This window comes from Morone saxatilis, unplaced genomic scaffold, assembly GCF_004916995.1.
Source record: "Morone saxatilis isolate NCDOM2014 unplaced genomic scaffold, NCSU_SB_2.0 Contig8, whole genome shotgun sequence".
In the NCBI taxonomy this organism is placed as follows: domain Eukaryota; kingdom Metazoa; phylum Chordata; class Actinopteri; family Moronidae; genus Morone; species Morone saxatilis.
In genome coordinates this window covers 15,006,010-15,017,791 of record NW_023340257.1, presented here as the reverse complement: position 1 = coordinate 15,017,791, position 11,782 = coordinate 15,006,010, and the positions used below count along the sequence as shown (strand labels likewise).

The 11,782-nt window shown below is 37.3% G+C and overlaps 1 protein-coding gene across 2 annotated transcripts in view; it reads right to left on the bottom strand.

Annotated features, from left to right (window-relative positions):
- The window catches only part of drd2a (dopamine receptor D2a), a 15,838-nt gene that overhangs the window by 2,370 nt on the left and 1,686 nt on the right, over positions 1 to 11,782 (bottom strand). Inside the window, exons 2-5 of one of the 2 annotated variants that reach the window (XM_035679484.1) lie at positions 7,418 to 7,527; positions 3,578 to 3,714; positions 912 to 1,082; positions 57 to 60 (exon numbers count right to left, since the gene is read on the bottom strand). In XM_035679484.1, coding sequence (XP_035535377.1) covers positions 57 to 60; positions 912 to 1,082; positions 3,578 to 3,714; positions 7,418 to 7,527 — 422 coding nt within the window. Of the gene's footprint in view, positions 1 to 56; positions 61 to 873; positions 1,083 to 3,577; positions 3,715 to 7,417; positions 7,528 to 11,782 lie in introns of both variants that reach the window. The other variant, XM_035679483.1, reaches the window with a different exon arrangement.

The following is an 11,782-nucleotide window of genomic DNA, read 5'->3' as shown; positions in this document are numbered from 1 at the left end:
ACACACACACACACAAACCACAGTGTAAAGACATGCATGAACATCAAAAGCATTACTTAACTTCCTGTGCAGAGCCCACTGAGTTTCAATATGTCAGTAAAATCAATAACCATAAATGCAAAAGGTAATTTGAGGGCAATCATAACTAACTTGCATGACGGCTTTCAATACTGCAATAAGCCAGTAAATGTAACATTAAGATTAAAATTGGTCTCCCAAATGGAACCAGTTATAGAGTATTTCATTGACATACAGGGGACAAGAAAATCACTTAAAATGCTTTAGGAGTAAGTAAGCCTTACCCTTTTAATCTCTTGCCTTGAATGTTGTCTATTGTTTTTTTTCAAAGAAAATCAATTCTCTTCTTGTCTGGGTTTAATACAATGACTGTCCATAAAACCATCAAGTATAATTGGGTTGAGGTTATTGATTGCTGTTTCTTTAAGAAACAAATTATTTTCATTTTCAGTTTTTTGATGTTTTTTCTTTTACAATGGTAAAAAAATATATCATTCAAAAATTTTATAGTATTTATTATTTATAGTATTACATACTATGTTATCCATTTTTTAAAAAGGAACAAAAAGTTGGTTTGTGTTACTTTCAGGGCTTTAGTTGGTAGAAACACACTCACAGCCCTCTTTTAGATCACACAGACCCCGATCTTGTCTCCTATACTTTTATACTGATCTTTCATGTTTGTTTTTTTGACTGTGTCCGCATTTTGTATCATGCATGCGCACAGAAAAAGAGACATTATTGTAAAATGATGAAAAAGATAGATGGTATAATAAAAGTGTAAATCAATCTCGGTTTCACATTGAAGCCATAAAAGTGTCAGTGAACAGCAACCATATTGCCACAGCAGCTCACCTTCAGCGAAGTGGCTGCATCAGGGTCAGCAGCTTGACAGACACGCTGCTTCGGTTTTGTGTTTACACGTTTTCTGCGCTTCCTCAGGACCACATAAATTTGCACATAAACCAGCAGAGTGATGATGAATGGCACGTAGAAGGACACGATGGAAGAGTATACCACAAAGGCCGGATTGGCGATCACACAGAGAGACTCATCACGAGTAGCTGTGGAGATAAAAACAGGGTGAATTAAAGCTCTACACGCTATGTTCCATCCAAAATTGCTTCTTTTGTGTGTGTGTGTGTGTGTGTGTGTAGTTTTGCTCTGTTTTTGTCAATGTGACTCTACAATAAACTTTTGTTTGGCTTGAACTTGCAGCTACTGTAAGAACCAAGGGTTGCTCTTTGATTTCAATCTCTTGAAAATTCATCCACAAATGTGACCACTCCTATGCTCCCTTCACCTGGAGGTCATTCACACAAACCCCCATTCAGTTAGACCACTGCTATCATTTTTATTCCAACCTACCTCTCTCAGAACTGCCTTATAGCTTATCCAGGATGCTGCCACAGGCCTTCTATCTGGCCCCAAATGTAGAGATCATATCACCCCAATTTTCAACTCCCTGCACTGGTTGCTTGTTAATTTTAGATTTCACTGATTTACTCTAAAGCCAGCCAAATTTGCCCTGTGCTACATCACAAGCTTTTAAACTCGCCTCATACCAGACTACACTGACTTAGGTGACAGTCTTTGGACAGAACCATCTTAGACTCAAAATGGACAAAGTTCAGACCCTAAAGGCATCAATTGTTACCACACAGGCACAGCTAACAACTGAGTCGTCATGGATACTGTAGATGTGACATCTGAGTAATTTTTCAGTTCATGTTAACAGCTTTACACTTGAAGGTGGCTGTGCCTCAGGAGATAAAGCAGGTTGACCATTAAAGGGGCACCACAGTTTTACATGTGCAATTACATGTATGTGTCAGGAGAAGCTTTTCAAAAGTCTGAAAAAATAACCCTGTTCATTTTTTTTGCTAGAAATCCTGCACACCAAGCTGGAGGAGTGGAGTTTGAAATAAGTAGGCATTATGGGAAATATAGAATTCAGTGTTTTTGGAGCGTGACCCCTATTATAGACTAAGAGTCAGCATATCTCAGCTTCAGCAGCTTCAATTTTGACATTTTTTATCAGTAGTTTTGAAAGCCCTTGAACTTAATGGAAGATACATACATATTAAATTGTTGGGATACCTCTTTAATCCACTTGCCCTTGAACACGTCACTGAACCCTTATTCAGATGGCACACTCACTATGCACACAAACTTGTGACCGTGTATTCGTAAGTGTGTGTGTGTGTGTGTTTTGGGTAAAAGTAATACAATGCAATGTCCAATTACTACAAAAATCTGGGATTGTGAAATCTGTGTTTGAAATGATCAACAGACACCTCTGACAAACTTGATGTCCCCTTCACAGTTCTACAAGCTTTCAATCTATTGCTAAAAAAAAGACAAATTCAGATATTTAAGATATGATTTGCTGTAGCTTAAAAAACTAATTGTGATAGCTTCCATTTCAGTTCCTGCTGGTGGTCTCTGCTTTCATGTTTCCTGTAGCTCATACTGGTGATGTGGTATCTGCAGCCACTGCTCACTTGAAAGCAGTTGTGGGGCTCACAAATCTAAATGTCTGAGTCCCGGCAGAATCGACATTACATCAAGGCACTCAAAAGGATGAGTGGAGCTTCAAAGTGACAGGATGCGAGCGACAGGAGCTGGTAAGCAACAAGTCTAAAAAGCCCTTAATCGGAAACCGCTTCAACAGTAATCCTCTGCTAAAGCCCCTGTTCTGTGAAATAAGCAACCTAAAGGGCTACGGCTCGCTAACAGTAGTTACATGTCAGTACAAAGTAACAATGTGCTGCCATGGGTAATTATCTGTTGAAGGCTTATATTCACTTTTGTAATACAATGCTGTACAGTATTAGCAGTTAAATGGGCCTTATCATTAGGCTTTAATACAATAATAATGAATGTATGATAATCCGCTAACTATTCACGATGTATACTGTGAGAGTCTACAATAAACATTATGTACTATGCTGTGAGAACATTCTCACTCCCAACTCGGCTCAGCTTAGCCGAACTAACTAGCTTCAAACTATGGCACTCTACCCCTCTAGCGTCAGTTTTGCACGTGTAGGGCAAGTCAGCAATAATAAATATGCAACAACTTGCTGGACTTTCAAATTAAAGCTTGCTGAGAAACATTTAACATTTCATGAGTTAAGGATATGCAGGAACAGACAAAGTCCGATGACCTTTGTCGTCATGGTAACAATAAACCTTCATCATCATAGTCAGGTGACCTTGGTAACAATAATAAACATGGGGTTATTGTTGTCAGTCACAGTTTGGTTATGTTTTGTTACGCAGCTTAGGTAAAAAAGAAGACCCATCTATCCACTCCAACTTCTTCCATATATGGACTTTCTCGCTCTTTATACTACGTCATCTGACGGCCAGAGGGGTACCTACAGCGTCATAGTCTGATGCATTGGAAGAGAGAACAGGCTGACTGTGCAGTGGATGTACCCATAAATAATACAATACAACACCACTATTGCTATAACTTAGTTAGTCACACACCATGAAAAAACATCTTTGTTTCAAAAACTGTAGAGCAGATGTGAATCATGGTCTTTCTTACCTGTGTTATTTAGGCCAAACAACAGGGGACATGATATGGCGAAAGACAGTACCCATACCACTGAGATCATTACTGTGACCCGTCTCCTGGAACTGTAGCGAGTATTGTACAGCATTGGCATTGCAACTGCTGTATAACTGTAAGGGGTGAAAAAAAAAAAGCTGCTTTAGTTTGAATGTATGAAAACATGACATACTATGCAAAACACAAGGAAAGTATGACAAGTAAAAAAAAATGTTTGTCATATTTATTTATTCATGTTTGATTTTATGATCTTTGACTACATCTATCTCGTTTCTATTTCTTTTTCTGAGACATTTTGTCTCAAAGGAGGACAGATAACATGAAGTGTTAAAACCAAGAAATGGTTCTGACCAGATCCTTTCTGATGGAGGACTGGTCCTTTGGTCTGCTATGTGCTGTGGGTGTCAGTTTACATGAAGAGGGCGCATATGAAGGCTGTGTCTCACAGGAAAGACCTTATCATTTAACCTTGGTACCCTGGTTGACCTTATTAGTGAGCTTGCTGTAATCACCAGGAAATGCACATCTTTTTACAGCGCTCATGCATTGATTTCTGGGTAATTTGGTTTGAAGGTTTTTAGACATAAAGCCAAGTAGGTTTTACAAGACTATTTTGATTGTGTTTCTTTATTGGACCACACAAGGGAGGTCAGGATGGTTAGGTAATTGTATTAAGCCATTTGTGTTGTCATGGATTGTGCAACACAGTGTACCAAGGTGCCTTGGGTGTGGAATGGTTTTTCCAAGGTTTGTCGCAAGAGAGATAATGTGCAGTGCTTCTAGAAGGGAAACTATATGCGTATTTTCACAAAATGACTGGTTTCACTGGGAATAAGATGCATTTTGTTTGTTCACCTGCTCCTGTATTACAATTTTGGGGCTGGATACACACGAAGACTGCGCATTCATTTTGAAATGTGGCGTTAAAACTTGAACAAAGGAATGTAGCCACACAGGCAGTGAAGAAGAACACTGCAAGCTAATAAACAAGGATATAAAGAAAAAGAAAAGGCTATACGTTTTGTGAATGTTTTCTGAAGAAGGAAATGCATTGAACACAGTTTTTAGGTGTCAAGGATACGCATGATGTGAGTAATAATACATTTAAACATGAATATAATTTTAATGTGAAAGAATCTGTGCTGAGTTAGATTAAAGGTTAATCGTTATCAATAGTGTAAAAGGCTTTTTCCTCTTAGATGATTAAATCACAGAAGTCATAAATAGCAGCAGAAATGATATGGGCATTACACTTGCAGTTTATAATTAAAGGGATGTGCATGTCATGCCAAATGTTGGCATCTCAAATGCAAAATCTAAAATCCAGATTCATTGAAGGGTTGTTCCTCAATCAAGTCAATAAAGTTGTAATTTGTATGATGATAAAAGTTACATATTGGGTACGTAAGCACACAGATGTCTATGCTTTTCTGCACACCAAATGTTCCCAGCTCAAACCCATTTGTTCTTGATTATCATATTAAGCATGTTATCATAAGCATATTTTATCAGATTGATGGGATTATGAGTTGATGCAATTATGTAAACAGTTTAAACACTTTTCTTGCAGTATTTGGATTATTTTATTGTATGTAAACATTGCATACAATTATTATTCAAATAGGACAAACTGAATTAACAAAAAGAGAAGAAGAAGAAGAAGAAGAAGAAAAAGAAAGAAAGAAAGAAAGAAAGAAAGAAAGAAAGAAAGAAAATATTTTTCCTTACTACCTGTCAATAAAGTTACTGCTCTGACATTGTCTTGTAAAACATTTAAGCGCACATTATGACTCACTGAGGACATTATGATAGGGAAATATGCTGTGATTCAACTTAAAAACAGTCTGCCTTTTGGCAGCATAATTGGAGTTCTGGTAAATCACATTTGGCATGTGTATATTCACGTCACCTCCTACACAAAAGCAGTTTTGTCTTAGGCCTATTAGTCTTCTGCTTTTAAAGAGGATGTGAGTTGCTCATTTGATTGGCCAATATTGGAGGTCGTAATGTATTCATCTTTAACAATAGAATAACTAACTATTCTCTTTTTCTGGTCTGTGGTCACAAAATTCCCAAAGTAAGTTGTTAACACTTATGTATGTACACTCTATATGCGCACGGCCATTAGTGCTACACACAGATTCACAAAAATAGAGGCCCATAATGTGAACACCTCCTAATTTGCTCTACATTGGTAGTAAGAACAAAGTTAGGAGAAAAAAATACAATCCTTTGATGTATAAATTACGATGCTGCCTGGAGCTGCTTAACTGATAAAAGGAAACTGGAAATTTGTCTGTGACTCTCATCTGAACTTTTACAAATCAGCGTCTTACGGGTGGACACTGCAATGTCCCCAAGCCAGGGAAAGTGATACTGTCAGACTCATCCTTTCTTTGATTTGTATTCACAAGTGCCCAGCAAGCAGGCGCAAGTCAGAAAAATAATATCTAAATGTTAATGTTGCTGCTATTCCTCTCTTGTAGCATTCATTTCAAATACACACAATCAATCATCTACCATGGGATTATTCAGTCTAATAAGTATTCCTCCACATACGTAAGACATTTGCATTCTAATTCAATCACTTCAATAGAAGTTGAAATTGTGTCCATGTGTGACTATGATGGATATTTGTTTTGCATATGGACTTAAGATGAAAATGCAGCCAAGCAGAAAATCATGTATAATGAAACTTGACAGAATTCTATAAAATGAAAATATGGGAAATGTTGTCATCCAGCTTTCTTCAGTTGTTCACAAGTGCTTCATTTAGAATTGACTGAGCTCTCACATTTTCAATACATATTATGGTTGTCAACATTACATGATTACTTCCCTCAGTTCTTTATTGAAAGCTCAAGCTTTACATGCCCTTCAGATGAACAGCTTTCCAGTGTAACCCTGCTTTGTGATCTACTTTAAAAGAGGCACTGTCATTAATCGCAGTCATCATGCCAATTAAACAACTAAATAAGTGAATTTATTTTTGGACATGACATTAATGAATCCAGAGGGAGGAGGTCTTGTGGCAACACTTGCTGTCATGAACTGGGGCTTTAAATAGTACTTTATTTGTGTAGCCTTTTAATTATAGCTGCTATAATTAAGATTTTTATATTAACAATAAATTGAATGACTATGTGTAGGTGCAAGGGGTCTCTTTAATTGTACTAAAAAACTCAGAGAAAATAATCACTTAACCCTGCAGTTCTCTTCATATCAACTTAAAACATGACATAACCAGTCTTCACCCTTTACTGTTTTTATTGAGAAATATTTTTTGTAGCGAATTTGTGTTGTCTTTCCCCTACTTTTCCACATTATTTAATTGATATTTATGGGTAGCAATAGCAATTTTTACTATGATGTATATTACTATTATATATATTATTATAGATGATTTCTGTGTTGACAATGTGCAAGCTTCCACAACTTTTCCATTAAATTTTATCCTAGTATACATCTGTTTTATAGGTTCGTTAGATTCTGCATGCTTTTATGTTATGCAAATTGCTGCAATTTGTTATATTTAGAAATTCACATTTATAACCCCGGAACATCTGGCGAGCACTAATTAGGACGGGTATGCACTTCCAAATAAAGATACATTAAATAAAGGTGCATTGCGTGAAATCCATGTCCGGAAAAGGCCATTTATATACTTTTTGTATATAAATATATGGTTCTTTGGTGGTCATGCAGTTAAAAGGTCGAAGTTCTCCTCCGTTATTCAGAAAGTAAAGATTTCCATTTAAGATCCATGCAGGAAGCATAACAGGCAGGACTTAACAATCTGTACAGAGGTGAACTCACCGATCAATGCTGATGGCACAGAGATTGAGGATGCTGGCTGTACACATCATCACATCCAGAGTGACAAAGATGTCACAGTGGATCTTGCTAAAGCGCCACTCTCCCACTACCTAGAAGAAAAAAACATCAACAAATGGCAGGTTACAGGAACAGTCAACAGAACAAAGTCACTGCATTTGCCCAGCAAAGGCACAGAAATGATTTGTTTTCCTTCTGTAAAAAAAAGCAATGCTGACAGTCAAGTTTCCTTTTTTCACATTATTTCCACATCAGTAACAGAAAGAGAGGGGGAATGAAGAGCAAAACTGAACCATGGGAGGAAAGGAAGAATGGTATTAAAATGAATACGCAAAATAAAAAAAGGGAGTTGTGAGGGGGATCTGAAAAACAGATCAAAAAGGTTATATGACCTGAAGAGATAAATTGCAAGTGAAAAGCAGCTGGCATATGCATTTGCACTATACACAAATCCAAGTGGTCTGTAACATTCATGTTATCAAAAGAATTTTACACTTGACAAGGTCGTAACTGATAGATTGTCTGATTTGATTATTCAGTGGCTTCATGACATCTGACAGTAGGAATTAAACACCATAGATTATTGCAAAACCATAGACACCCTCAGTGTTGGTGAGATAATCATCCTTTAACATGCATCCTGGTCTGCAGCCCCAGGTGGCTTTCAATCAAAGACATGATCGAAACCTATTTGTATTCATACCTCTGTTTCTCTACATGGTCAGACCCCATGGTGAAACATCCTCAGTGATGCTCTGACAGGTCCAATGCCGCCCACCTTTCCTGACACTACATCCTACCTGCTTCCTCCCACGGCTCTGAAAAGGGTAAGAGAGATGTGTGTCTCGGGGGGGGGGGGGGGGCAACTCCTACTTCTCTGTGGATGATTAATCTTTGTCCCTAGCCCATGCCTTCATAAAATTTAGCACCAGCTTAAAGAGCTTGTTGTTGCTGGTGTCTACAACACTAGTGGTGACTGCAGAGTGATCTGACAACATAATGAGTGCCCTTCCCCCTGTTGCAACCTCTCCTTTTTTCTACTGTTTTTTTGCATTTTTCTAACCTTCTGCTCTTGACATTTGTCTTCTCTACCGTATCACCTGCACTCACCCTGTCTCTTTCTCTCCTTTGCTACCATCACTCAATTTCCTGCTCTTCTTTATGTGACAATGTGCAGGTTGCTCCTCTTGCCAGCTCCATCAACAAATAACACACACTCATCAGTGCTGCAGCCAGTAACACATTTAAGAACCTCACAAGAGCTGAAAACCATTATAGGTCCTTATGGCTGCAACTGTGTAGCTGCGGTTTATTCATGTCAGTGAAGAGAAACACATTTTGTGAATATTAAACTGTGTTTTACAGCATCACGTCTCAGGCAATGAAATCAATACAAATACATGAAAAGAAGATAATTATCATGAAATGTCAACTGCGGGATATACACATTTTCTCAAATTTGTCCTTGTTATTTCACCTATTTCACGCCCTTACGGCTGCTTGTCCAACTTAATTTATACTTATTCACTCTGTGCATATGTGCATAACAAATCATGATTCAGAATGTATCAGCATTCTCATTTAATTTGCAATGGTAAGGTGTTGGGAAATTGAAAATGCAGTAATGGGGGCAGGGGAACTGCGAAAGTCGCTAGAAAGTGCAATTTCAGACGTCACTTAAAATCAGGGTGAAATTAAACTAGCACACTTTGCCCTTTCCTCTAAAATTCGGTTGTCTTTATGGCATTCATAATAATAATAATAAACAACAAGCTTATTAACCATTTAAAGCAGAAATGCATGCATGGATACTGTACAAAAAACAGACAAAGTAGACAACTCAAACAGCTGTGACAAAGCCAATAGCTTATATCACTATTAATGACACATAATGACTAATAACAAATATGATCTCTGTATCACAATGTTGGATAGACAAGGACGAATAATCATATCATATTTATCTACAAACCTCAAATTACTCATATGGGTATGCACTTATCTGGGCAGAAGTGGTTTCATGTACTATACACCTTGTTCATAGAATGAACTGTAGACTGCTCTTAAGCTTTATTGTTTAATTTCTCTATGAAATCTTCAGTATTAATGACTCTTGTAATGGCTTATGTTAATTCTGTTTGTTCATGATTATTGGTTGTTTGTTTTCTTGTTGTGAATGTTTCTATTCGTGTCGCTCTTGATCTCAATGAGACTAAAAATACTTAAAATTACTGTATGAGTATAATACATGTACAAGTCTAATATTTTGCATACAATTATCATTAATGACATTTCTAAATGTTATTTGACCTGTGCTAGCCTTGTAGGGAGTTTTGAAGTCTGTCCACAGGTGAATGACTCAAGTTTGGCATGAAATTACATGATCCAAAATTCACCTTGACTTTCAACAAACTCACTCTGGACCTCAAGCCATGCATAATGTTCCCTCCATATGCTCTCTAAATCAGTCACATTTGGCAGAAAGCGAGAACTGTGATAATTAATGCTAATTCAGCATTTAACAATAAAGGGCACGTTGAATGCCCTGCCCACACTTTGTGACTAAGCTCTCATTGTAGTTCATACTGATACATAATCAACACGAGAAACTCGGTCACGGCCACGGTCTGTGACAATTGAATAAAAATGTTTGCACATAGATAAAGAAAACAAAGGTGTGTGTATGTGGCAGGATTGCAGGTTCTCATACAAAAAACATACATTTGTGTTTGTTGTCATTATCTGTACATAATTAGATTGAGTCTCTGGCGGAAGAAGCATGTTCTGAAGATCGTGAAATGAATAAATAAAAACTTCCCAGCAAAAGCTGTTGGTTACATCATATTTAAGGTCACCTTCACTTCTACAAAACCAATGTAAATCTATAGAGATTAATATAAACTGGCTGGTATTTACCCCAGAATAACGTGAACTGTGCTTACCTCTTATCTTGAGGCAATCAGATATATAAAGTATAGTTGTATAAATCCTTTCAAATAAGAAATGATTTGATAGAAATCTTCTAGTCTTTTAGTATTTAAAAGGATTTATACAACGGCCACTCAGTCTCAGTTTATCCCCACTGCACATTAGCAGGCGGCCAAAATCAGATGAGCATCCCACTCCAAACACATGCTTGGTAGCACATTTTGACTTTGACAAACAGCAGGTACTTAGTTTTCAGCATATTAATCTGAGGAAGACTTCACCCAGATTGTTGTTGTTAGTGTGTAGGGGTAACACAAATAGGAAAGGACGGAGCTTAGACTCTTCTTTATGTAAGAAACTGCTTATATGGGGGCCTGTTCTCCATATTATTGTCACAGAATCTATTGGGACAGGAAACCATAAACACTGAAAAAATATTATGAAACAGTAAACAATTCCTATCTTAAATGAAATAATAATCATCTGATCCAGATTTGAATTCCAGTGGCTCACATAAATAATTTTGTGACAGAATTTGTATGTGTCTAAATTTACATATAAATATAAATAAATTAACAAAACGTTACTGAAGGTCTACCCCCTCATTGATCCTCACAAGGATCCAGTTTCAATTTATCTCAAGGATTATCCAACAGAACACACAGGAAACAAGATTTCTCACGTTTAATGATGGATTATGTCAGATATAAATTCTAAAATGTTATTCTAAAAGTTATATATTTTACTGCTTAAAGGAGCACATCACAGATTTAACACATGAAGGACAGTTTACTCATATGAGGAGTGTGTGATATGTGGCTCTGGTGGGAGCGCTCTAAAATGAGAGGAAATAACCCTGATGATGTCATAGTGATGTCATCTGGGTTATCTCGCCTTAAGCCTGGACACTAAAAATGTATAAAGAAAGCCTGTGTTACAAACTGGGAACATGGAGTTTGAAAGAAGTAAGCATTTAGCAGGCAGGGAGGGCCAGATTAAATGGTGTTATTGATATGCATTATGGGAAATGTAGGATTCTGGAGCTTGACCCATAAGAGGGACTAAACGTCAACATATCTAAGTGTCTGTTGCTTCAATTTTGACCATTCTTCCTAAAATCTTACTCTTGTGAGTCCCCAAACTTTAAAGAATTGTATTACTGAATCACTGGAGTACCCCTTTAATCCACGATCCTGAAGCAGCCCTTAACAGTTTTTGTTGCTTGGTCCTTTCCTTATTGTATAGAAGGGGCTGCGTGACAATTGTGACTTTCTCCAAAGATAAACAGAAATAAGCAGAGGATGCCAGCAGAAACAAGAGAGAAGCTGACTGCTGAATAAGTGTTCTTGTAACCTGATGCTCTGCCTGCATGTCTCCACCAATATAAAGTTACAGGAAGCATGTCCTAAAACATGTTGT